The sequence below is a fragment of the Filicampus tigris genome, chromosome 6 (assembly GCF_054856515.1).
Source record: "Filicampus tigris isolate MCC_2025a chromosome 6, RoL_Ftig_1.0, whole genome shotgun sequence".
Classification (NCBI taxonomy): Eukaryota; Metazoa; Chordata; class Actinopteri; order Syngnathiformes; family Syngnathidae; genus Filicampus; species Filicampus tigris.
In genome coordinates, this window is record NC_141222.1 from 29,318,791 (window position 1) to 29,342,019 (window position 23,229).

General features: G+C 58.6%; 1 protein-coding gene across 4 annotated transcripts; it reads right to left on the reverse strand.

Annotated features, from left to right (window-relative positions):
- Positions 1 to 8: 8 nt before the first annotated feature.
- eml6 (EMAP like 6) lies at positions 9 to 21,586 on the reverse strand. 4 transcript variants are annotated; one of them, XM_086033973.1, is made up of 43 exons: positions 21,285 to 21,586; positions 19,940 to 20,188; positions 18,111 to 18,270; positions 17,937 to 18,035; positions 17,788 to 17,856; positions 17,416 to 17,601; positions 17,211 to 17,346; positions 16,929 to 17,130; positions 16,462 to 16,599; positions 16,144 to 16,400; positions 15,724 to 15,930; positions 15,483 to 15,650; positions 14,180 to 14,286; positions 13,990 to 14,090; positions 12,772 to 12,958; positions 12,535 to 12,640; positions 12,347 to 12,440; positions 12,159 to 12,259; positions 11,231 to 11,433; positions 10,260 to 10,371; positions 9,986 to 10,113; positions 9,731 to 9,872; positions 9,504 to 9,656; positions 9,239 to 9,370; positions 9,078 to 9,166; positions 8,796 to 8,963; positions 8,515 to 8,716; positions 7,941 to 8,067; positions 7,767 to 7,845; positions 7,512 to 7,641; positions 7,199 to 7,297; positions 6,720 to 6,740; positions 5,270 to 5,443; positions 4,999 to 5,207; positions 4,662 to 4,819; positions 4,459 to 4,573; positions 3,765 to 3,953; positions 3,351 to 3,523; positions 3,097 to 3,259; positions 2,923 to 3,026; positions 1,888 to 2,041; positions 1,716 to 1,816; positions 9 to 1,175 (listed from the first exon to the last, which is right to left on the reverse strand). In XM_086033973.1, the coding sequence occupies exons 2-43, from the start codon at positions 20,134 to 20,136 to the stop codon at positions 1,151 to 1,153; spliced, it is 5,865 nt and encodes a 1,954-aa protein (XP_085890099.1). In that variant the 5' UTR covers positions 20,137 to 20,188; positions 21,285 to 21,586; the 3' UTR covers positions 9 to 1,150. The 4 variants fall into 4 exon arrangements, with proteins under 4 accessions (XP_085890099.1, XP_085890098.1, XP_085890101.1 ...); XM_086033972.1 differs by having other exon boundaries at positions 15,724 to 15,933; XM_086033975.1 differs by lacking the exon at positions 6,720 to 6,740 and having other exon boundaries at positions 15,724 to 15,933.
- Between the last annotated feature and the right edge of the window lie 1,643 nt (positions 21,587 to 23,229).

Here is a 23,229-nt window from a genome sequence, read left to right on the forward strand (position 1 = left end):
AATAGAACGACTGTCACGTGTACTTTTATTGTAAAAGAAGTCGTATTCACACCGTTTTTTTTTCTACACTCACTTTGTCAACCTGAAACACTGACCACGATCAAATCTCACAAACAGGAAGAGAAACGATAGCATCTCATTTAGCTACGTTGGCCGAGCTCAGCATACTATTTCTTCGATGCTAAGCTAGGCTAAGTAGGCTAAGGACCGTTCGATGCTAAGCTAGGCTAAGCCGGCGAAAGACCGATTGGAGGCAGCGTTTGTTTGCCCGAATAAAATGTGCCCGACTTCAAGTTAGCACTGAATGTAAATCAACACCGCCAAGACTCAATATGCAACATGCCAATCACACGCTACACTTGCGCTAAACTACGACATCAACAAGTTAGCACCATTAGCATCATTGAGCGAGTGCCACGTGTGTTGCGTTAGCTTGCCTCGCTCATGAAGCTAACTTTGCTGCATGAAGCATGCATCTAAAACACCAAATAAATAAAGAACGCAAGCTAGCCAACAGACATGTTGGCCAAATATATATATATATATATATATATATATATATATATATATATATATATATATATATATATATATATATATAAATTTTTTTTTCTTCCACCCAAAAGAAATTGTTTCCCAATGTCCAAACGCACGATTCTGCCGCTACACAATAAGGTCCAAATCAGGGGTGTCAAAGTCATTTGAGTTGATGGGCGGGTGTAAAGCAAAATCTTAGCATTGCTTCGGGGCAAATAATTACACTCGGAATGTATTCGCCCTTTTCACGCCAATATTTGTCTTTTTACTGAAAATGAATATGGTCTCCCAATACCGGTCACGGGCCTCCCTGACGACTAATAATGGATATCGGCCCTGAAAAAAACCATATGGACAAACATCCATCGGCCACGGTAAACGGGGGTTCGCTGTATTGTGGCGTCTCGCTCCGATTGGATGAACGTTTGCGTGGAGTGTAGAAAAGGCCAACAAGCGTTGCCAGGCTAACCCTTGAGTAAGCGAACGCCGCGGTGAGGTAGACAAGCTGAGCCGCCGTGTTTGCCTCCGCTCAACTTCCCCCAAAAGCCAGCCCCTTTGGCCCGAGAGGAAAGGCGCGTCCCCGCCTGGCCGCAGGACGCCGCCACGCCGCCAGCTAGTGACATTTCCACACAAACAAACTGGGAGGAGAAACACAGTCATGTCAAGGAAAAAGCCCATCCTTCCTTCTTTTCAGTTCCAAAGAGCCGCAAAACTAAAAGTGACGTGTTGCTTCCAGAGCTGCCGCCGCGAGGCCGCGGGGCCGCGGGGCCGCGGGGCCGCGAGGCCGCGGGGCCGCGGGGCCGCGGCTCTTTCGATCATCGATCGGAGTCTGCCATTTCTGTCGTCAACCGATTACCAGAGCGCAGGTCAGACATTTTGCGAAACTAGCATGAACATTTTTGGGCCGAGCCGCTAAGTCAATCGCTGTTCTTTTCAATTTTCCACCGTGTCAAATCGTGGCCCTTTTGGGAACTGGGGTCCGACTCAGCCCGACACAAAAATGAATGGACGACTAACCGCGTTAGCCGCAACGTGTACGGAATCGACCTTGAGCTGAGGCCAAATCTCTCTCTCTCAAAGTCGGACAAATCCGGGGGTTTTCCATTTTTGCTTCCCAAACGAGCAACCGGTCACTTTTGGATTGGGAGCTGAACATGCCGGCGAGGCTCGTTTGTCACCTGCAGTCGCTGCCGCCGGCGCTGATGACAAACTTGTCGTCGCAGGAGAAGCGAGCGTTGGTCACGTGAGCCGAGTGTCCCGAGTAGCGCTTGTGTTTGGCCTGCAAAGCCCCCCCACAGAGCCCCCGGTCAGCCCGCTTAGCTTAGCTTAGCGCCCACGCGCCGCACGTACGAATTTCTCCGAGCAGGGGAAGTCGAAGAGCTTGATGAGGCCCAAGTCGTCGCCGGTCACCAAGTTGAGGCCGGCGCGGGACACGCACGCGCAGTTGACGTCGGCCTTGTCGGCGTTGCGAGGCCAGATCCCCAGAACCTCGTCGCCCACGATGCTGCGCGCAGGCAGGGGGAAACAAAAAAGAAAAAACACAATCAAATCGGCATTTCAACACTGCCAATTGGCGTCACTGTCGATCGCGTGGACGTTGCTGGTCATTTGCCCCGACTCGCGCTTCCCAGACGAGCCGCGTTTGCCGTGGGCGTCGCGGATGTTCGGGGCCCACCTGAAGCAAATGACCGGGACCCTCGCTTTTCACCTTCATACCGCGCGCGCATGTCGGATGCGGCCATCCAATTCGCCACCGAGAAATGGCATTCATAAAATGGTGTCCGACTGGCCAAACACAAGCCAAAGCAACGCGGGGAGGCCGGAGGCTTCTCTCTTTTTTCCAAAACTTTCTTTCAGCGCATTTTCAGTCACAGGGGGCGCATGAGCAGAACAAACAAAATATGAATATGCTTTTTTTTTTGCTCCTCTGTGGCAGAGCAAAGGGGGGAGGGGCCAGCAGGGACGTACACCCTGACCCAGAGGAGGCGGGGAGGAAGACAGACTTTTCGGCACCATCGCGGCACGCTCAAGCCGTTAGCTGACATGTTGATCGTGTGCCTAAAAAAAAGAAACAAATGACTACTAGTTAGCCCCAAGGACAACGTGAGCGGCCCGCAGGTCTGCCCTACAAGAAGCTCACCGGTGGCGGGACACCGGGACTTCTTCAAAATGTCCTTTCAAGCTAACACGGTGCAAATCTTCGTTTGAAAATGAAAGATTGCGTTGGGTGGAGAAAATGCGGAGAAAATCTTCCCCAAAAGGCCCTTTTTTTCCCCGCTCCCGGCCGTCATACGGTCCGCGCCCGCCGTCGGCCCGCGCCTGGCGTTGAGCGGGAATACGAGCGCGGCCGTCCGGGGGGGGGACGGCGGAAAAAAGCGGCCTCACCTGGTCCACGTGGCCCAGGTGATCCGCTCCAGCTGGGAGGCTTCGGTGAGCATCTTGCCCGAGGGGACCTCGTGCACCTGCCGGGCGTAGCTGCTGGTGGTCACCTGCGAGCGGGAGGCGTCGCCGTCAGCCGAGGGAGGGAGGGAGGGAGGGAATGGGGCCGGCCCCGCCCACCTGGATGCGCTTGCTGTCGGCCGAGAAGTCCATCTGGATGACGCGGCCCGGGATGTCCTTGCAGTAGCCGATGCGGTTGAGGGAGGAGCCCAGGGAAAGGTCGTAGAAGTCCACGGCGCTCTCGGCGCAGCCCACCGCCAGGAAACGGTTGTCCGGGCTGAAGCTGGCGGGAGGGACGGACGACAGAAAGGCGCACGTCTGGCGAGTGGTCCCCGCCCTACCTGCCGCCCCCCCCCCCGGCGAGCGCCTCGTACCGTACGTCGTGGACGGCGACGCTGCGGTCTCGCTTCTTGCCCCAGACGCTGAGCGAGTTGACCAGCAGGATGACGAACTCTCCGTTCTCCATGCCGATGGAGACCATCTCCCCGTTGGGGCTGTACGACGTGCACTTGGCGGGATGGCCCAGGCTCACCTTGTTGAGCAGTTTCTAGGAAAAGAGCGACAAGAGCGTCCGCCTCATCCCCGCCGTGCCACGCTTTCCACCACCTCGCTGGCTTTTTCGCCTCTCCGCTACAGCAGGACTCAGCCCCAAAGACATTCTCGCTCCGTATCGTGCCTCTGGCGCTCGTACCGTAGCCGTGGGAGGCGGGGGAGCAAAGGGGTGTGCGTGCGTGCGTGCGTGCGTGCGTGCGTGCGTGCGTGCGCGCGCGCGCGCTCGCGCGTCACACCTTATCAGCCAGGTCCCAAATGCGGACGGTTCCGTCATCGCTGGCCGAGATGAAGACGTCCTTGAACGGGTGCGCGTCCAGCCCCCAGATGCCGCCGCGCGTGTGTCCGTTGATCATGGTGTTGGAGGCGGCGTTCTTCTCGCCCACTTCGATGATCTCGCCGTCTTTGGTCCCCACCAGGATCTTGCCCTGGGCGGGCTTGGGGTTAGCCGGCGACAAGGCACTCGGTCGGGGTTTTCCCAGCAAACGCGGAAGGAGGGGCCGACCCCTTTTCTAGTTCTTCTCTTTGCGAGGGCGAGCGGAGCCAAACGTCTTCCCTGACAGCCGGATGTGGAAAGGCGGCATTCCCACGGATATCGACAGCCGGCCAAAAGGCCCGCGTTTCGCCGCCGAGCGAAGCAAGGGCAGGGCGACCCCCGTGGGAACGGCGCCTTTCCATTCAAACAACAAAGGAGCGGAAAGATGGCTTTTTTTTTTTCAAGGGGAAACGGGGCGGCAATCGGAAGGACGGCCAGCCAAAATACGCTTTTAGCCAACCTCGGCGATCCCTCCGGGAAACCTGGAGCGACATCGGAAATCGCCACGCCCGACGGAGAAGAACGCGGGCGGACGTGCTCGCCGTGGCCGGAACCTGAAGGGACTCTGGCCCTTGACCCGCCGCGGGTCCACGTCTTTCGCGGACGTTCGCGCCTACCTTGCCTCTGCAGACGGATCGCACGTTCTCCACCGCTTGCCCCGTCTCCAGCTGGAAGGCTCGGCATCGCTTCATCTCCTGGTCCCAAAGTTTGACGGCGCCGCCCTCCTTGGTCCTGTCCGCGGCGGCGGCGGCGGCGGCAAAAACGGCTCAGACGGGACCAAGCGGCCGGCCGGCCGGCCGGCTCGGGCGCGCGTACTCACGGCCGCTCTTTTCCGCCGGTGACGATGAGTCCGTCCCTCAGCGTGGTGTACATGGTGAAGACGGGCCCGCTGTGCGCCTTGGCCACCACCCGCACCAGGAAGTGCTCCCTCCACACGTACACGTCTCCGTTGATGGCGCCGGTGAAGGTCAAGTTGTTCTGCCGCGGGCAAAGGAGCATTAGGGCGCCGGCCCCGCCGCGGGAAAGCGCCAACTAGCTAGTCAGCCGTCGCGGAGGCCCGCGGCACCGGCCCGGTACACTTCCGCCCCTTTGGACTTTTGGCCGCCTTCGCTTTCCCGACGGCCAATTGAAAGACGAGACGGCGGCCTTGAACTCACGGCTCCGAAGGCCAGCGCCAACATGGTCTGCGTGCGTCCGTCCTCCACGCCGCCCAGCGCGCCTTTTTTGTACAGGAGCGAGCCGCCCGCCAGAGTCCAGAACTTGATGTGTTTGACGCCCACCGACACAAACTGGCTGTCCGAGTCGGGCCGGAACTCGGCGGCGAAGATCCGCTCCGGGTGGCCCCCTTTGCCGGTGATCCTGGCGCCTGCCGTCAAAAGACACGCGCCACAGTGGTCCGGCAGGGGGCGGCGGGCGCTCTCACCTCACCTTCCTGCCACCGCCACACGCTGATGACGTGCTCGGGCTCCACCCCCACGGACAGCAGCAGCTTCCCCGTGGCGCTGAAGTTGACGTAGCCCACGCCTTTGGCGTGGGAGCAGCGCAGGATGGACAAGGTCCGCTTGCTCGCCGCGTCCCACACGTGGATGGACGGGGCAAAGCCTGCGGCGGAGCGGCACCGGCGCGAGGATTCAGTCCAGTGGAAAGGGCAGGCTCACGCCGCGCTCCAAAGAAGACACCGTTGGCCAAGACGCCACTTTTCATTTCAAGTCCCCCGGCTGGCCGTGACGCCGCGGGGGGGAACGGCGACGAGGCACATCCACGGAAAGATCCGATTTGACTTTGGCCGTAGGCCCGCCGACGACGGTACCGAGGACAAGGGAGCGCTCCTAACACCGCCGAGCGGGCGAGCGAGCGAGCGACGCATTTGAAGCAGGAGACGGAGACAAAGCCGTCGGACAGAGCCAGGTCGGACGGACGGACGGACGGACGGACGGACGGACGGACGGACGGAGGTGGCTGGCCAAAAAGGCCTTTGCCTTCGCTGGTTTCGCAAGCGGCCCCACAACGCAAGCTTTGAGGCCGCGTATCAAGCTGCTCGCTCACCTTTCTACCTTTGACGACTGGCGCTAGCCGCACCCCTGGGCTTGCGCTCCTCCTCTTACGAGCCGGCGCTAACCGAGAAGATGAAAAGTGGCTTCCGATGGCCCGCGCTCGGTATTTCCAAGCTCGTTGGCCGACAAGCGACGTTGAAGCGAGTGGCGGGGCTTCGCGTATTGCTTTGATCGATGCGGGGGCCGGCGCCCATACCCGGCCGGGCGTGGGACGCCGACGGGCAGCTCAGTCATCTTCGCCCGCGCTCGGCGCGCCGCCGGACGCTCGCCGCCTCCGGATGGGCGTGTCCCTTTGCCGACGCGCCGGCCGAGCGGCTCCTCAGAGGCGGGCCCGGGACCCCGTTTTTTCAAGGCACACCCACCTGCGATCGGCGGCGGCCGAGTCTGTCGGGCCCGCCCCGCCCCCACAAAACCACACGCAAGCAAAGCGGTCGTCCGTCGGTCACCGAGCGACCGGCGAGAGGCCGTCGCTATTGGAGCCGGTTACTGACGATACTTTGGGGCAAAAAAAACAGACGCTTCCGTCGGCCATTTTTTTTTGCACCAACTGTCAGCAAAACAGCCGGCGGCCGCCAGCGCGGCGGACGGAATGCCCACGACACGGCCGGTCTTTGAAGCTGCGAGGGCTGCCGCCGCACGTGGGGAATTCTCGGAGACAAGTCGCGCTCCGCTTTGTCGAGATCCGTCGGAATTGAAACGCGCTGGCGTCTTTTACGCGTGGGCAGCCCGGGCGGCTCCAAGCGGACCTCCCACACTGAGCGTCGCACGCGCACACGCGTCCGACGGGCGCCAGAAAGATGGGCGCTGAGGTGGGCGGGGCTTACCTGGGAGCTCTGTGATGTCTCCTGACGGAGGGGCGGAGACAATAAGGATGGCAAAAAACAAAAGAAAAACAGAAAGCGGCATATGCAGCAAAAGCAGCCAAATTCATGCGGCGGCCATTTTCCACGGAGGACGGGCGACCGGGGCGGAGCCGTGGGCGGAGCCGTGGGCGGTGGGCCCACCCACATTGAAAAACTGCCCACTTTCTCACATTTTCTGTCAATTACGATTGAATCATTATTGCATTTTGGGGTTTTGGGTTTTTTTTTTTTCCCCCATTGGATCGAATCTTAAGAACGACATCATCGAAGACGAGGTGAACTTCATATTATTGACTTTGTCAATTTATATGTGGGGCAGGAAAATTGTGCTCAGCGAGCGAACTATTCAGGCCCGCCCCGATCGTTCCGGGCCCACCCGTTAGCCGCGTCCCGGCTCCGCCCCTGACGGGCGGCAGTTCGGGAGCCAGCGCCCCACTCACCGATCTGCCCGGTGGCGATGACATTTTGGTATTTGGGGTGCTGGTTGACGGTCAGGCACAGGATGTCGTCCGTGTGCTCCAGATAGAAACTCTGAGTTCCTGCGGGGGGACAGAAAAGAGGCATCGGACGCGTTGCTTTGCGGCCGCCTAAAGAGTCCACAAAACGCGGCCGTCGTGTCTTAGCTAACAATCGAGGGAAGCGGATTGCATCTCTGAGGGGGAAAAAAAAAAAACACAGCAGTCGTGTCCAGCGGGCTAACCGATGCTATTCGCGCGTACTTTGGCCGGCTCGGCTCCGGCGCGGACTACAAACCTGAGGACAGGTTTTGCACGACGGCCGCGGCCGCCGTGTGGAAGACGATGTCGGCGCCGTCGTTGAGGTAGTGAAGGTTGTTACGGCAGTCCACGCCTCGGTACCCGAACACGTGATCCAGCCGAAGGTCCTGGCGACGCGAGGAGAAGCCGGAGCGCCGTCACGCCGGGGGGGAGCCGGACGCCGGGGGACGCCGGGGGGGGAGCCGGACGCCGGGGGACGCCGGGGGGGGAGCCGGACGCCGGGGCCACTCACCTCCACCGCCTTCTTCTTCTTGGACACGTCGTTCCTCGCCAGTTTGTCCGGCAGCGGAGTCGCTCGACTCACCGGGGGTCTGAAGGCATCCCGGCCGGGATGGGGCGGAGAAGCGGGATCCGGATGGGTAAGAGTCCGAAAAAGTGCCGGTCGGATAGGAAAGGCGGGCTTCACCTCTCTTCCGCGGGAAGTTCCTTGTGGCGCAGGTGAGGCTTGGTTCCCGTCATCTTGCGGATGCCGGCCGAGCGGACCTTGGTCACGTAGTCGGCGGCCCTCTCCCGAGCCACGTCGCTGTCGTAGCCTGATGACGTCACAGGAAGGAGCGAGCCAGCTCTTTTGCCGCAGGAGCGCGCGCAACAAGTGACGCTTTGTCCCGAAACCGCTCGCACGGGCAAAGACGGTCGACTGGGTCGCCTCACGCACTCGATCCGAGAATCGTTCGGGACCCAAAATTGACCCCCGTGGGACACCGCGGGTCATAGCGGAGCAACTCCACCCGCTTCCGAGACAAAAGTGCCGTCTATGACTTCTGAAGTCGTACGCGAGGGCCGCCATTGTTTGGCTCATAATTGAGATTGTTCAAAGCATCGTTTATTTTTGGGGTAGAAAACGAGTAAAGAAGCGTGGCCGCTTTACAGGAATTGCAAGAAAGAAGCCGATTTTGGCCAAAAGCTCGGGGGGGGGGACGGGGGCGAGGGAGGGTCGGGTCGATTTGGAAGGAGGCGGGTACAGCGGCGCCGGGCGGTACCTCCGTCTTCCTCGGTGTCGTCGTCGGACTCTTCGCTGTCGACCGCTTTGCTCTCCTTGTGACCCGGAGGCTCCCTGGTCCAAATCATGAGCGCCGTGTCGGCCCCGCCCACCGACAGCAGCAGCGCGTCGTCGTTGGACCAGCGCACGTTGGTCACGTTGATGCTGTGGCCCGCGTACTTCTTGAACTTGGAGAAGCGACCCTGAGGGCGGAGAAGAGGCACCGAGGTCGGCCGCGGGCGGGCGGAGCCGGGCGGGCGGAGCCGGGCGGGCGGCGCTCACCCTGCACGGGAAGCCGAAGAGCTTCAGGAAGCCAAAGTCGTCGGCGCTGGCCAGCAGTTTGCCGTCTTTGCTGAGCGCCGCCGCGTTGACGAAGCCGAAGGTGGGCCAGATTCCCTGGCAGCTCGGACCCGCGACCGAGGTCCAGCTGGCCCACTCCAGCTTGTCCAACTGCCGAGGGCGGGTCAAAGGCGCACGGCTCAAAGGCGGCGGCCACTTTTTGCACGTTGGCATTTTGGGTTTACGAGTGAGAAACGCGTTTTGAGAGGGAGCAAAGCGACTGACCTCGGCCGCGTCGATGTTCTGCTTGCGTCCGCGAGGAGCCTCAAAGAAAAGCTGTTCTTTGCTTCCCGTGTTGACCTGCAGCAGTTTTCCTGCCGGGCGGGAAGGACGAGAGCGGTGTGAGGAGAAGCCCCGCCCCCCGCCGGCGGTCCCGACGGGCTGACCTCTGGAGTCCCAGTCCAGGTGGGTGATGCCGCTCGCGGCTCCTTTACAGATGCCAACTCTCTTGCTGCTCAGCACATTGTAGATGTCCACGAAGGAATCGTGGGAAGCCACGGCCAGGTACTTGCCGGCGTCTGCAACGCGCCGCCGGCCGTTCAGTTTGGGCGGCCGGCCCCGCCCGGCCCCGCCCGGCCCCGCCCCGCCCCGCCCCAGCCCCGCCCCGCCCGGCCCCGCCCCGCCCCGCCCCGCCCCGCCCGCTCCAGGTACCTTGCGAGAAGCGGATGTCGGAGATGAGCTCCCTGCGGTGGTGGAAGGTCACCATGTCCTCCAGCGTGTCGGCGTTGACCACCAGGAAGCTGCCGTCGTTCAGGCCCACCGCCAGAGCTTTGCCGTCGGGGGAGAAGGCGCAACAGCGCCCGCCTTTGCGACACGCACACCAAGAGCGGTTGGCCGGGCGCTCCCTCGGGCTCGGGCCCGGGCTCGCCTCGGCTCACCTCTCTTCAGCTTGCGCACGGCGACCATCCGGTGATTGGCCGACAGCTCCCACATCCTCAGAGTTTTGTCGTCACTGACGGTGGCGCAGACGGGCAGCAGCGGATGGGCGGCCAAACCCCAGACCTCGCCCTCCATGTGACCCTGAAGGCCACACACGCCCGTTGACATCCGGACGGCCGCGCACGTCCCGGGCTCCCGCTCTCGAGCCCCGTACTTGGGTGATCGAGTCTGCCGCGCTCGCCGATCGGTCTGACCTGGACCAGCAGGGTCATGGGTCCGCTCTTGTCAATCTCCAGAATTTCCCCGTTCTTGGTGCCCACAAGAATGTGGCCGTGTCCCAGCGCGATGGCTCGCACGGACGGATTGTCTTCCAGCAGCAGTCCTAAAGAGGAGAGTAGCGCTCAGGTCGGCCGCCGCCGCGCCGCGCCGCATTTGGCGCCGCATTTGGCGCCGCATTTGGCGCCGCATTTGGCGCCGCATTTGGCGCCCACCTTTGGCGCCGCATTTGGCGCCGCATTTGGCGCCCACCTTTGGACGAGGGCGACAGAAGCGTCCTCTTGATGGCGTAGGTCTTCAGACATCTTTCAAAGGCGTCGTCCCACAGTTCCACCACGCCGTCCTTGCCGCCTGTCACGAAACCCTGGACGGTCCACGCAACAAGCAGCGTCGGAAGCCGCACGGAGCATTTGCGCCATCGCGCAGGCCGCGCTTGCGCCACCGCGCCCCCCCCATTTTCTCACTTCTGCCGACCGGCGGCGGCGTCCGGCCTGCTCGGGTCACGGCCGATCGCGGCCGGCTTCGGCGAGCTGAGCCGCGATCGGCCGTTACCTCGGCAGCTGTGATGTCATTTGCGGTGGACGGGAGCCACGAAACGACGGTTAACGGCCAAAATGGTGTCAATTAAGGGTGGGAACGATCATGTTTTTTTTTTCCATGCATCGTTCGGCGTATTACAAAGATCCTGAATCGATTGATAGGCATTAATAATCGCTATTTCAAGTTGAAATAGAAAAACTCAAAGCACGCGCGAGTGATGAAGTGCGTTTGTACGTCAGATGTCTGCGCTAGGCTAGGCTAATACGCGACAAGGCGGCGGAACAAGCAAAACCGCATGTGAGCGAAGGCAAGTCAAAGTGTGAGTTTCTCGTTTTTAAAAAGGTACCAATGGACTATAAAAGGTAAGCCAATGCGGTGATGCATGGCAACGGAAATCGAATGGAACCGTAGGCCTCTGAATCGGAATGGAACGGAATGGTGGGCCTCCGAATCGGAAATCGAATGGAACCGTAGGCCTCTGAATCGGAATGGAACGGAATGGTGGGCCTCCGAATCGGAAATCGAATGCAACCGTAGGCCTCTGAATCGGAATGGAACGGAATGGTGGGCCTCCGAATCGGAAATCAATGCAATCGTAGGCCTCTGAATGGGATTGAAGCGCGCCCGGCCCCGGCGTCGACGCTCCGACGCGTTCCCTTCAACGGGCGGCGTCCCGAGCACACCTTGTCCAGGGAGCACATGGCGAAGACGGGCCCGTCGTGGGCCTTGACGGTCTTGACCAGCGTGGTTTCTCGCCAAACGTAAACGTCCCCGTTGGTGGCCCCCGAGTACAGCGAGTCCTCGGAGCGGCCGTAGCACGCCGACATCATGGTCTCCTGCTTGCCGAGGTTGCCGAAGATTCCGCGTTTGAAGGTCAGACCGCCACCTGGCCGGCAGGGAAACAAAGCAGAGCTGGCGCGACCCGTCCCGTTTGCCGCCGCTAGTCGCTCACGTTTGTCTGGCGCCGAGAGTGGCGGGCCGCGCGCCGGCTCCGTTTGCCAGCTGGGCCTCCGTGGCGCAATCGGATCCCCAAAAATCCAGAGGAGCCCTCGACCGTCCGGTTTGTGCTCGGGGCCCGCATCGGTTATCAGTAGCCCGGAAGGCCCGAAAAGCCGTATTTGGAATAGTGATGGACCCCTCTGTTTTTTTCAGGGCCGATGCCAATAGCGATTAGGAGTAGTCAAGTAGTCAACAAAAGAAAATATTGGCGTCAAAATCGGGAAAAAAAAAAACTACCCTTTGTTGAAACGTCTTCAAGCACATCAATTGAGCATTTGTTCGGCTCACGTCGATTACCATCATTCTTATGATTGCTGTGCATTTTTGCCAATAGCCATCCTCGGACGCTAAACGAAGTCGTCCGAGATGTGAAAATGACATTGCTGAAAAGGCCAAATCTCGGCGCCGACAAGCGGTCCGGCCGACAACTCCCGCTGGCCGCGGCGGGCGCGGCAGAAGGAGCGGGCGGCGCCGGGAATCGGACGCGTGGTGAAATCAGGATGCGCGGGCCCGGCCCGTTGGTTGCGCTACTTCGGATGACTGGAATTGACTGGGGCGTTTCGATTGGCCAGAATATTCCTCGGCGCTCTTTTTCCATCAATCGGCGGCTACCTGAGTGTTGCCAGAACTTGATGTGTTTCATCCCCAGCGTGACCAGCTTGTCCATCCTGAAGGGGTTACTCTTCACCACAAACACTTTGTCCTTGTGACCCCTGCCGGGAAAGCGGAGCCGGTCAAGGGGAAGCCCGCCGATGGCGGGGCGGGGCGGGGCGGGGCGGGGCGGGGCGGGGGGCGCCCACCTGCTCTTGGCCAGCCGCTCGCCCTTCTTCCAGTCCCAGATGACCACCGAGTGGAAGTCGTCCATCCCCACCGACACCAAACTCTTTCCGTCGGCTGCCGGCACAAAACACAGACGAGCGGAAACGGTGGCGAGGGCGTGCCGACGCGACGGGACGGGACGGGACAGGACGGGACGGCGCCAAGTTACCGGTGAAGTCCAGTGCGCACACGCCGGCGCTGTGGTGACCTCGCAGCAGCGACAGGCATTTCAGAGTCGGGATGTCCCACACGTGGACGGCCGGGTCGCGGCCCACCTGAGCCCACGGCGGACGGCCCGTTACGGAGCGGCCCGACGGGGGAGCGGCCCGACGGGGGAGCGGCCCGACGGAGGAGCGGCCCCTCGGCCCCTCGGCCCCTCGGCCCCTCGGCCCCTCGGCCGGCGTACCTGCGCGCTGGCGGCCAAGTCTTTGAGCGGGTGCGCGGCCAGGCTGAGGATGTCGTCGTCGTGGCCCTGGTAGAACCTCTGAGTGTGCCGCAGCCGGTCGTAGACCACCGCCACGGCCGCCACGTGGTACACCACCTCGCCCGTCTGACTGTAGAACAGGTTGTTGCGGCAGTCGAAGCCCCGGTACCTGCGGCCAGCATCAGCAAACAAGGTCACGCCGGCCTCGCAGGCGGGCGGGCGGGCCGGCCGGCCGGCGGGCCGCCGCGCCATCCCGGAGGACCGCCGCCAAGTCTTTGGACCCACGCAAACCCCGGGGAGGGAACCATTCACTCGAGCTCCGATCCCATTCCGTTGTCCATTTTCCGTTTGGTTTCAAATCTTTTGGGAACTAAATCAACGACTCATTTTACAACCAAAAGACGTTCGTTCCTATTGGAACGTTTTGTCCTTTGGAACCCCCAAAATCCCTTGAAAATGAACGCATCATTCGGACTGGTAATCCGCATTTGGACGTCGATCCTTTTCAGTTTACACCGATGCAAATTTTAAGCTGTTTATATTGGTTTGAAAATCGACTTTCAATCAATCGTTACATCCCTGGCCCAAATATTTGGACTTTTCTCCCCTTCAATCCGTCCAGCCATTTTAGCGCACTGCGCGCCTTTTCAAGATTAGCTCGATATTAGGGCTGTAACGCTTTGTCGAAATTCAATTCAAACAGCGCAAAATACGCATCGATGTAGAAAAAACGCTGTCGGAATTTCGACGACAAAAGGATTTGTGGCGATCGCGGTCCAATCGTTTGTTCTTTTGCCGATTTTCATGATGAGTTCTGGCACGCACCAACAAAACACCGACCGATGAGCAGACAAGAGTGCAGTTCATCAGTCCAAATGAGTTCCCGTTGCTGCCTTTGTCGTTGTTGTCAAAGAGTTGTCGTTTGTAAGACGGGCAAAATGCAGATGTTACATTTGCCATTTTTGCTTGTAAAATGAGCGACGCATTTTGTTGAAACTGGAACGGAATCGGGGCCGGAGCCTTACGGGACGGCTCGCTAGCGGTTCCGACAAGGCCGCCGCAACTTGGCCGGCTCCAAAGGGCTTGACGGCGGCCCGGCGGCCCATCGGCCCATCGGCCCATCGGCCCATCGGCCCGTCGGCCCATCGGCCCATCGGACCATCGGACGGACGGACGGACGGCAATTGCAAGCGTACCCACCCGTGCACAAAGTGCAGACGAAGACTCTCGTCGGGAGCTTTCTGCCTCTTGAGCGAAGCGCTCAGCTTCCTGCGCAGCTGCGGCAAGTCGTCCTTGTAAACCTGCCGACCGCGCAAAGGCCAAACGAGGCCGAAAGGCTCAAACGTCACGACCAAAGCCGGACAAAAAAAAAAGACCCTTCTTTGCTCACCTGCCGTTCGTAGCTGTGCTGAGACTCCTGCTCGATGTCCGAGTCGATCTCGGGCACGTCCGATATGTCCGAGTCCGATTCGCCGCTGTTGGAGTCGGCGTAGCCTTCTAAGGTCGGGGCGAGACGGCGGCCGCTTTTACGGCAACTTGCACGCCTTTCTGCCATACTCATCCAAATGAAGACAACTTTGACGGGGACGGTCAGCCCCCACCCCCGGGAGGCCAAACCCCCCCCTCCCCCGGCCCCCGGGAGGAATGCGCGGGCGCCTCAACGTATGGCAAATGTTGACACCAGTCACCTGAGATTCTGCTTTTCCGTTTCTCAGAGTGATGAGTTCTACAACCCTTTGGTAGCTCGAGACGGCCGCAAAGGTTGACTTTTACCGTTTTACCCTGTTGAAATTAGAGATAGACCCACGTGGGGCTTTTTTTCAGGGCCGATGGCGATTAGCGGTCGTCGACAAGGCCGCTCGCCGATATTTGAAGCCCATATTAGAGCCGGACCGATATGTTTTTTTTCTTCGGGGCCGATGCCCATTATTGGTAGTCGACAAGGCCCCTCGCCGATATTTGGAGCCGATATTCATTTGTCAGTAAATGAGAAAATATTGGCGTCAAAACAAGAACAAAAAAACCTCTCCACTTTGACTTTGTTGAAACTCCTTCAAGCATATGTTTATTAGAGATAGAGCGATACGTTTTTTTTTCTCTTTAGGGCCGATACCAATACCGATTATTAGTAGTCACGAAGGCCGATAACCGATATTTGGAGCCGATATTCCATTTCAGTAACAGAGAAAATATTATATGAATTACATTTTTTAAAAACTCTTGACTTTGTTGAAACCTCTTTAAGCATATGTTTATTGAACAGTTTTTCCGATTTTCTTAATGTTGATTTTTTTTCTTTTTGTTATGACAAGAAATCTCTGCCCGTATCCACCTTTGTTCTCAAATAGTAGTTCAGGGAGCAGCCGGGGTCGTCTTGAAAAGTGACATGAAAACTGAAACGATAGCTCCGTATCGGTAAATGAAGCCCTGAAAAGTTCAACGCTCACATTTCTTTCTTTCGATTTCAAGACAGCTTTCGGGGGATTTCTAATTCAAAGGCCGATGCCGATATCGGTCAAAAGCCCGACGTGGGCCGGGCCGGGCTTGAGTTGAAATGCGTCGGCATGGTGCGCGTGGAGGGCGGGGGGGGGGGGTGGGGGGGCGGTGCGGGGGCCTCCGGAGAGCGCCGATTTTCAGCTCTCACGGCCAGCGGGGGACGAGTGTACGGATGAAGTGAACCGGGGCCAGCTTACCCTGGAGGAGGGGCTGAAGGACGCCGTTCATGACGCCCTCGGGCAGGAAGCGCCACTGGAAGACGGCGTGATCGGCCCCCCCGGTGCTGAGCAGCCACTGCAGGTCGCTGGACCAGCGCACGTTGGTGACGTGGGCGGAATGGCCGATGTACTTCTTGAATTTGGCGCCTGCGCCAGGGAGGAAAGGGGCGAGCCTGGAGGAAGCGCTCGGGGGCGGGGCGGGCGGGACGGCGGGACCGACCTTTCTTGAGGCACGGGAAGCGGAAGAGCTTGACGAGGCCGAGGTCGTCGCCGGCGGCCAGCACGGCGCCGCCGTAGTTGGCGTCCACCGAGTTGACGTCGGTCACGTTGGAGTATTTGGGCCAGATGCCGTTGACCTCCGGGCCCAGCACGCCGGTCCAGGTCATCCAGTGGACCCCCTTGGCCTCCTCCTTGGACAGCAGCTTACCTGCTGCAGAGCGGGTCAAAGGTCAGCGGCCGGCGCATCGACTCGATTCCGACAAATCCGAGCGGACTCCCTTCGAGGGGGTTCCGCTCGCGCGGGTTCACACGGCTCCGCGCTCCGCGGAGTTGAATCGAGGCTTTGGACGTAGTCGAGCCCAAATTTGACACTGCGCCCGAGTTACTTCACGCTACGCGAGGAGACAAGCGGCTTTCCTACCTGGCATGCGGTAAAAGAGGTGTTCTCCGGCGCCGTCGTTGGTTTGCAGGAAGCGCGAGTCTACCGACCAGTCCAGGTGGGTGATGAAGGAGGCGGAGCGGGCGCACTCGCCCACTTTCTTGAAGCGCTGCGCTACGGCGTAGACGTCCACCACGCCGTCGTTGGAGCCCACCGCCAACAAGGAGCCGTCCGGAGAGAACTTGAGCTCGTGGATCACCTCCTTGCGGTCCTTGATGTGCACCACCTCCGTCATGTCCCTGAGCACGCAAGCCCCGGTCACCGAGGCCAGCGCCCGAGGCCGGCGCCCGACGGACTCACCGGACTCGCAGGACGGTGAAGGACCCGTCCTTCATGCCGAGAGCCAGCTGAGATCCGTCGTGGTTGAAGGAAACGCTGCGCACCGATTCCTCCATGTTACAGCGGGCCAGCAGGGTGTGGTCGGGAAGGCTCCACAGCCTGGCCGGGACGGGGCGGGACGGGACGGGACGGACGGCAGGCCAGCCGAGTCAGCTCGGGCACAAAAGAACACCAATCGGCCTCTGAAGGCGGAGGGCGTTCCCGACCGCCGTCTCGGGGGTGGCCTTTTGGACGGCAGGTCCCCCGCGCGGCCCGAGCCGAGAGGCCCGAGCCGAGAGGCCCGAGCCGAGAGGCCCCGCCCGGCCCGCGTCTCCCAAATGACGGGGGCGCCATCAAGGAGGCGTCCGAAACGGGCCGGCGAGGACCCCCCCGCCCCCAGGATCCGACTTGTCCCGAGCGCCTTTCAAAGAAGCGACCCAACAACTCACCTGACGGATCGGTCGTCGCTGCCGGTGACGGCCAGCGCTTGCTTGGGATGGAGGTCGAGCGCCCACAGCTCGCCCTCGCTGTGGCCCTGCATCAGCAGCAGCGGTTTGTCCCTGTCGCGCACCATCACCTCGAAGATCTCGCTGTCCTGCGTCCCGGCCAGGATGCGGTCGGCCTTCCAGCAGACGCTGCGGATGGACAGCCCTGAAAGCGCAGACCGGCGTGACTCGGGACGGACGCGGCGGCGGCGGCGGCGGCGGCGGGCCCGACGGACGCGCTGCCACCTTTGTAGCCCTGCTCGGCTTCCCGCAGGTCGATCTTGGTGATGGGCTTGAAGTCGGCGTCCCAAAGCCGCACGCAACCGTCGCGGCCGCCGGTGGCGAAACCTTCCTCGCTGGCGTGCATGCTGAAGATCCCCGCCTGAAAGGCCGATTCCGTTCCAGTTTCAACAAACCCAACCCGGCGGCCGGCCGGCCGGCCGGTACGTACCGCGTGCGCCGCCTGCACGGTCCTGACCAGCGCCGCTCCCCTCCACACGTAGACGTCTCCGTTGAGCGCTCCCGAGTAGGTGGTCTGCTCCTTGGCGGCGGCCACGCACAAAATGGTCTGCAGGTCGCCCGTCTTGCCGAAGACGCCGCGTTTGGGGGTCAGGGCGTTACCGCACAGGGTCCAGAACTGAAGAGCCACAACCCGCCCAGCGTTAGCTACTAGGGACGGAAGGCCGGTATTGGTCAGAATGCCCAATACCGGCCAGAATGCCCAATACCGGCCCGGCCCGGCCGATAATCGGTCTCTCGCCATGTTTTTCAACGCCGCGTTCCCGCTTTTCTTTATTTGGCCCCGGGGACGACTCAACTTCACCTTGATGTGTTTGACGCCGCAGCTGACCAGTCGCGTGGAAAGCTGCGGGTCCCAAGCCACGTCGAAGATCTGCAGGAAGCCAAGCGCAGCGTCAACGCGGCGGCCGCTGCCGCCGCCGGGCGGGGGGCGGGCGGGGGCGGGGCTCCTACTCTGTCCGAGTGTCCGCTGGCCGAGGCCAGGACGCGTCCTCTCCTCCAGTCCCACACGCACACCGTGTTCCGTGCGTCCAGACCCACCGAGGCCAGTCGCTGCGGGGACAGACAGGCCGCGTGAGCCGGCCGGCGGGGCGGGGCGGGGCGGGGCGGGGCGGGGCGGGGCCTCACCTGTCCGTCGCCGTCGAAAGCCAGACAGGCCACGCCGTGGGTGTGCGCGTCGCGCAGGATGGACACGGTCTGCATGGCGTACGTGTCCCACACGCACACGTACGGCTCCTTGCCCACCTGACCCGTCGCCACCTGCACTTTGTCGGGATGCAGCGCCAGACTGGACGCCCGAGCCCGCCGCGCAAACACAAACACATCCAGCGTGAGCAAGGCCGGCCCTTCCGCACCTTCTTCCCCAGCTCGGAGATAGACCCGGATGGGGTTTTTCGGCACCGCTCGGAGCCACGATGGGCCGGGCCCATCATGGCCGGCGATATTCGGCGCCCATGATCGGCGGCGATATTCGGCGCTTTGACATAGACTCGGCCTTTTTGAATAATCGGATGAGAAATCGATTTCAACCCGCGTTCGAATCGAAAAACAAAGGAAATGTGAAAGTTGAAATGTTCTGACATTTGGAAAGGACCGTCGAAAACGATATCCGGCTGTCGTTTCGGTTTTCGTCTCACTTTTTGAGACGTGCTGACGACCTCGGCCGCTCCCCGCCCCGAACTTTTGGTTACGATTTGATCATAACGATGTATACTGGCAGAAATTGCTTGTCATAACAAAAAGAAAAAAAAAATATCAACATTAAGCAAATCGGAAAAACCGTTCAATAAACATATGCTAAAAGAGGTTTCCACAAAGTTTGGAATTGTCTTTTTTTCCTTATTTTAGATTTGAACGCCAATATTTTCTTTTACTGACAATGAATAATATCGGCTCCAAACATCGGGTTCTCGGCCGCCCGGACCACGAATAATCGGTATCGGCCCTGGGAAGAACGCATCTCGAATTGGGAGCCGAGGAGGCCGATAACCGATATTTGGAGCCGACGTTCATTTTCAGCGCGAGGGAATATATCATCAGCAAGACTTTTTTTAAAATGAGAAACGCTTAACTTTGTTGAAACGTCTTCAAGCAGGTTTACTGAGGATTTTTTGCCATTTGCATCATGGTCATTTGTTTGAATCATTCTTATACATTTGGGACAATATACAACTTTGTTGTAAAATTCAAACAAAGATCAGGGAGCCCTCAGCGTCATCAGCATGTCTTCAAAAGTGAACGGAAAACTCCCCCAAAATTGCTCCCTGCGGTTTTCCGCAATATTTGGAAATTCTCCAAAATGCTCTCACTGATCTTAAAGTGGAAGTCAAGCCAAAGCGATTTTTGTTCCGCAATCTGTTCCCGGCGGGCCCACCGGTTGAAAGCGGGCATCCGGATCAATATTGCGTTTGAGCGGCAAAATGCGCTGCTTTTTAGCCAACCGGGAGGGGGGGGGGGGGGGGGCGGGGCGGCCATTTTGCCACTCCCGTCGACCGATGGCGACATGACAAGCGCTCACAACGACCAATCGCGGCTGACCTCTTTTCACAATCGGAGCCGCGATTGGTCGTCGCCCGAGCGCTTGCGAAGTCACTTTCAGTGGGCACAGGACAAAACGGCCGCCCCCGCAGATGGCTAAAAGCCAGTGGATGAACTCTGAATCCACAAAGGCAATATTTGTCACAATGCCCTGTTGCCAGCCGCGGGCCTGCTGGCAAACATCTTTGGGGGGAAAAAGAGGTTTGCGTTGACTTCCGCTTTCAAGTGTTCCGAGGGTCAGTAGAATGAGTGGAACTGGAAATCGATAGTTCCTTGAAGTTAACACGGTTTGAAAACGCCGATTGGATTTGGGAGAAATCGCTAGCGACGTCCCAAGCGGTGCGTCTCTCCCGAGTGCGGAAGGGCGGGACGGGTCGGGCCCGGCGGCGGCCGGCCGACCGACCGACCGACCGACCGACCTGATGATGTCGTCGTCGTGTCCCAGGTAGAACTTCTGGGTGTGTTCGCGGGCGTTGTAGACCACGCCCACCCCGGCCACAAAGTAGACCAGCTCCTTGCCGGCCGTGTAGAAGAGGTTGTTGCGGCACTGGTGGCCGCGGTAGCCGTGGATCCACTCCAGCCTCAGCTGGCAGCGCGGCGCCGTCTTGTCCGCCATCAAGCGCTCACGGCCGTCTCCTTGCCGCCGCCGCCATGCCTTCCCGTCAAGACTGCAAATGCGGGCAAAACAGGAAAGAGGAAAGAAAAACAGGACCACTGAGCAAAATTGCGGCAAGTACAGTCCACCGCGGCGCTCATTTCCCGTAGCCCTTCGACGGCCTTTCGAGTGACGTGTTGGCGCTCAACTAGCTGGCGGGATGATCAACTGTTTGGGCGGAGGACAAATTGTTTCCAGGCTCCATTGAACTGTCCAAATTTGGGTTTGGGTGTCAATGCTCTCTGAAAGTGATTTTGCAATACACCTGAATGCAAACTTCACCGGGATTTTCCGGGTGATTCGAGGGAAGCGCCCCTTTGGAAAAGGCCTCGGCTCGAGGTGCAACAATGACCCCATTCATCGGCAACCAAGAGGAATCGCGGTCAGCTCCGATGGGAAACGGGCTCCGATCTCAGGCCTTTTCCCTGAAAGCACAGTGGCTCAGCAACATTTTGCTTGGCGTTTTTCAAAAGAAGACAAACACCCGCTTTTATTTCGAGGGAGAGCAATGATCGAGGTTTCGACTGATTTTCGGACGGCTGGTTGGCGACAACACCAGGAACTCCATCCATTCGTGTTGTTGCGCGATTCGGTTTCGGAACAATGGGACGGACATTACAATTTGATTTGCTTTTTTTCTCAATCCAATGCATCGCAGTCCCCCGCCGTGCCGCCTAAATGCAATACAATACAACTTTAATTATATAGCGCATTTCACAACAGCTGCAACTGTGACAAAGCACTTTACACATTCAAAAAACCCAATAATACGACAACAAAGACGGCTAAACACGACCCGAATTCAAACGACTATTTTTGGGGCTAAATTTGTATCATTTTGGATGGGCTATAACACAAGTCGGCTTTCGACAACTGTTTTAGCTGACTAAATTTGGATGAGCCAAACGCAGCACTGTTTCTGGGCTAACTCAAGCCTGAGACGGAGCGAGCAGATTTAGCCCCAAACGCAACGTCCGCAAGACGTGTACGTGGTGCTGGGTGGGTTCTGTCTGCGCGGCGGATTTTCATCAAGCGCGGCTGGGCTCGGGTGAGAGGCAAACGGGGGTCGCCTGTCGTGCCGCTGAACGACGTGACTATAATCCTTGCACCTGCTGCCCCGTGGCCTCTGACGTCATCCGCATCTCGACGTTCTGCCGCCGCGCTCGACGCTCGCTCGGTGGCCAGAGGGAGATTCGAGAGGCCGAAGGGAGATTCGAGAGGCCGAGAGGCCGAGAGGCCGAGAGGGCGAGAGCAAGGCCCGCCCGGCCGGCCGGCCGGTCTTCTTCGTTGCGCAGGAGAACCGCAGGTAGGAAAGAAAGGAAGGAAGGAAGGAAGGAAGCAGAGCGAAGGAGGCAAGCAAGGACGACCCAGATTGGACGCTGATCAACGAGGCTGCCGACCGCGGGAAGACGGAAAGATTACCGGCCGCGTCGCGTCCACGTCCAGCCCGGCCCTTCAAAATGAAAGCTATCGTGCCAACTCAATCTCCTCGCCGTCAGCGGGAAGCGAGAAAACACGACTTAAAAAAATCCAACCAAATGTTGTTAATCCCTTAAGTAATTTGGACTCCACGCGACGTCGCTTTGAATTTGTCGATCGAGCGCTCGACCTTGGCGCCCGGCTTTTATGTTGAAGCGAGGCGAGGCCATAGCGCCTTTGTCCTCTTTTCCGCCTCGTGAGCGAGCGCAGCCGCTAACAGGCGCAGCGCACTGCGCGCCGCGCCGCGCCGCGCCGCGCCGAGGCGAGGCTTTTGATTCCAAGACAAAAACGCGTACGGCGAGGAGCAAAGACTTTTCATTTTTATTTCACTGCAGTCAACCGACCGCAGTTACACGTTTCATTTGCCCTAAGCCGATTAGCTCATCATGTTTCCCCCATTGAAGCGAACGAGATGCAATTGCAATTCGTCTGTTCCAGCTCAGCGCGTCATGTGGATGGCCGATGATGATGATGATGATGATGATGATGATGATGATTGTTGCGCTTGCAGCTTCGATATCCATATTTCTTTGTTTTGTCAACGCACCAACACAACACTTCAGTAGTTGCGGTATGCCACCATCTCTTTTCGTTTCTTCATCATCCACATGCTCTTCTTGGCAAACACACACTACCATAACTAAGATACAACCAACGTAAAGTGTCCGCACGTCAATGAGAAATTTTACGACGGTGACAAAATATTCATAACTGTGCAGTAAACGGGACGTATTATATCAAACAAAAAACAAATATAAACACATTGATGTTTGCGTATATTATTGAACACAGCATACTTTAAAACAAATAACGGTTTGAGAGCACATCACTTAACGATGATGATGATGATGATGGTGGTGATGGTGATGAATCGGCCATCCGATTAGATGACTGTACATTGGAGCATGATGGCCCTTCAGACTTTCGGCTAAAGTAATCGGTGCCACACAAGATGCACTGCGGGCTCATTCATCATTTACCACGTGCATAACCTTGTACTGTATCCTCAAAGATAGAACAGGCAAAGTTCAATGTCAAAATGTTCCATTTGAAAAGCAACGCTTTGGTGGGCGTGCAGTGCAAGGAATGGACCCGACCTGGGTGGCAGATGTCATATATGTCATATGACATATACGTACTGGGAACACTGTTCGCGTTCGTGATTTATGGGCCTTTTTGTGATTGTGACTAAAGCCGCAAATGGGTTTTGTTTGGTTCTCCGTCTCAGGCTGTCACCGTCCTCGCAGGGAGGCTTGATTTGCTTTGCCGCGTTCTGTTGTTGTCACTGCGTGTCTGAAAGCCACTCAAATTCATTTGCTCATTCATTGTAGGTGTTCCTGACCATGTTAGTTTTGGACTCATTTCTCCAAAACAAATTGATAAAGGTTCAAATGCAAGCTAATGTCATTTTCCTGATGAAAAAAAGACATAAGCTGAGTTATTGGAAAATAGACCACCGCCTCGCCTCTCTCATCCCTTAATGCCATTCATTTCATGCACTTTCAAAGAAAATGCTATATTGGGAAATACAGGGCACCAAAAAGGTCGTTATTGTTTTGAACACTACGTAGATTT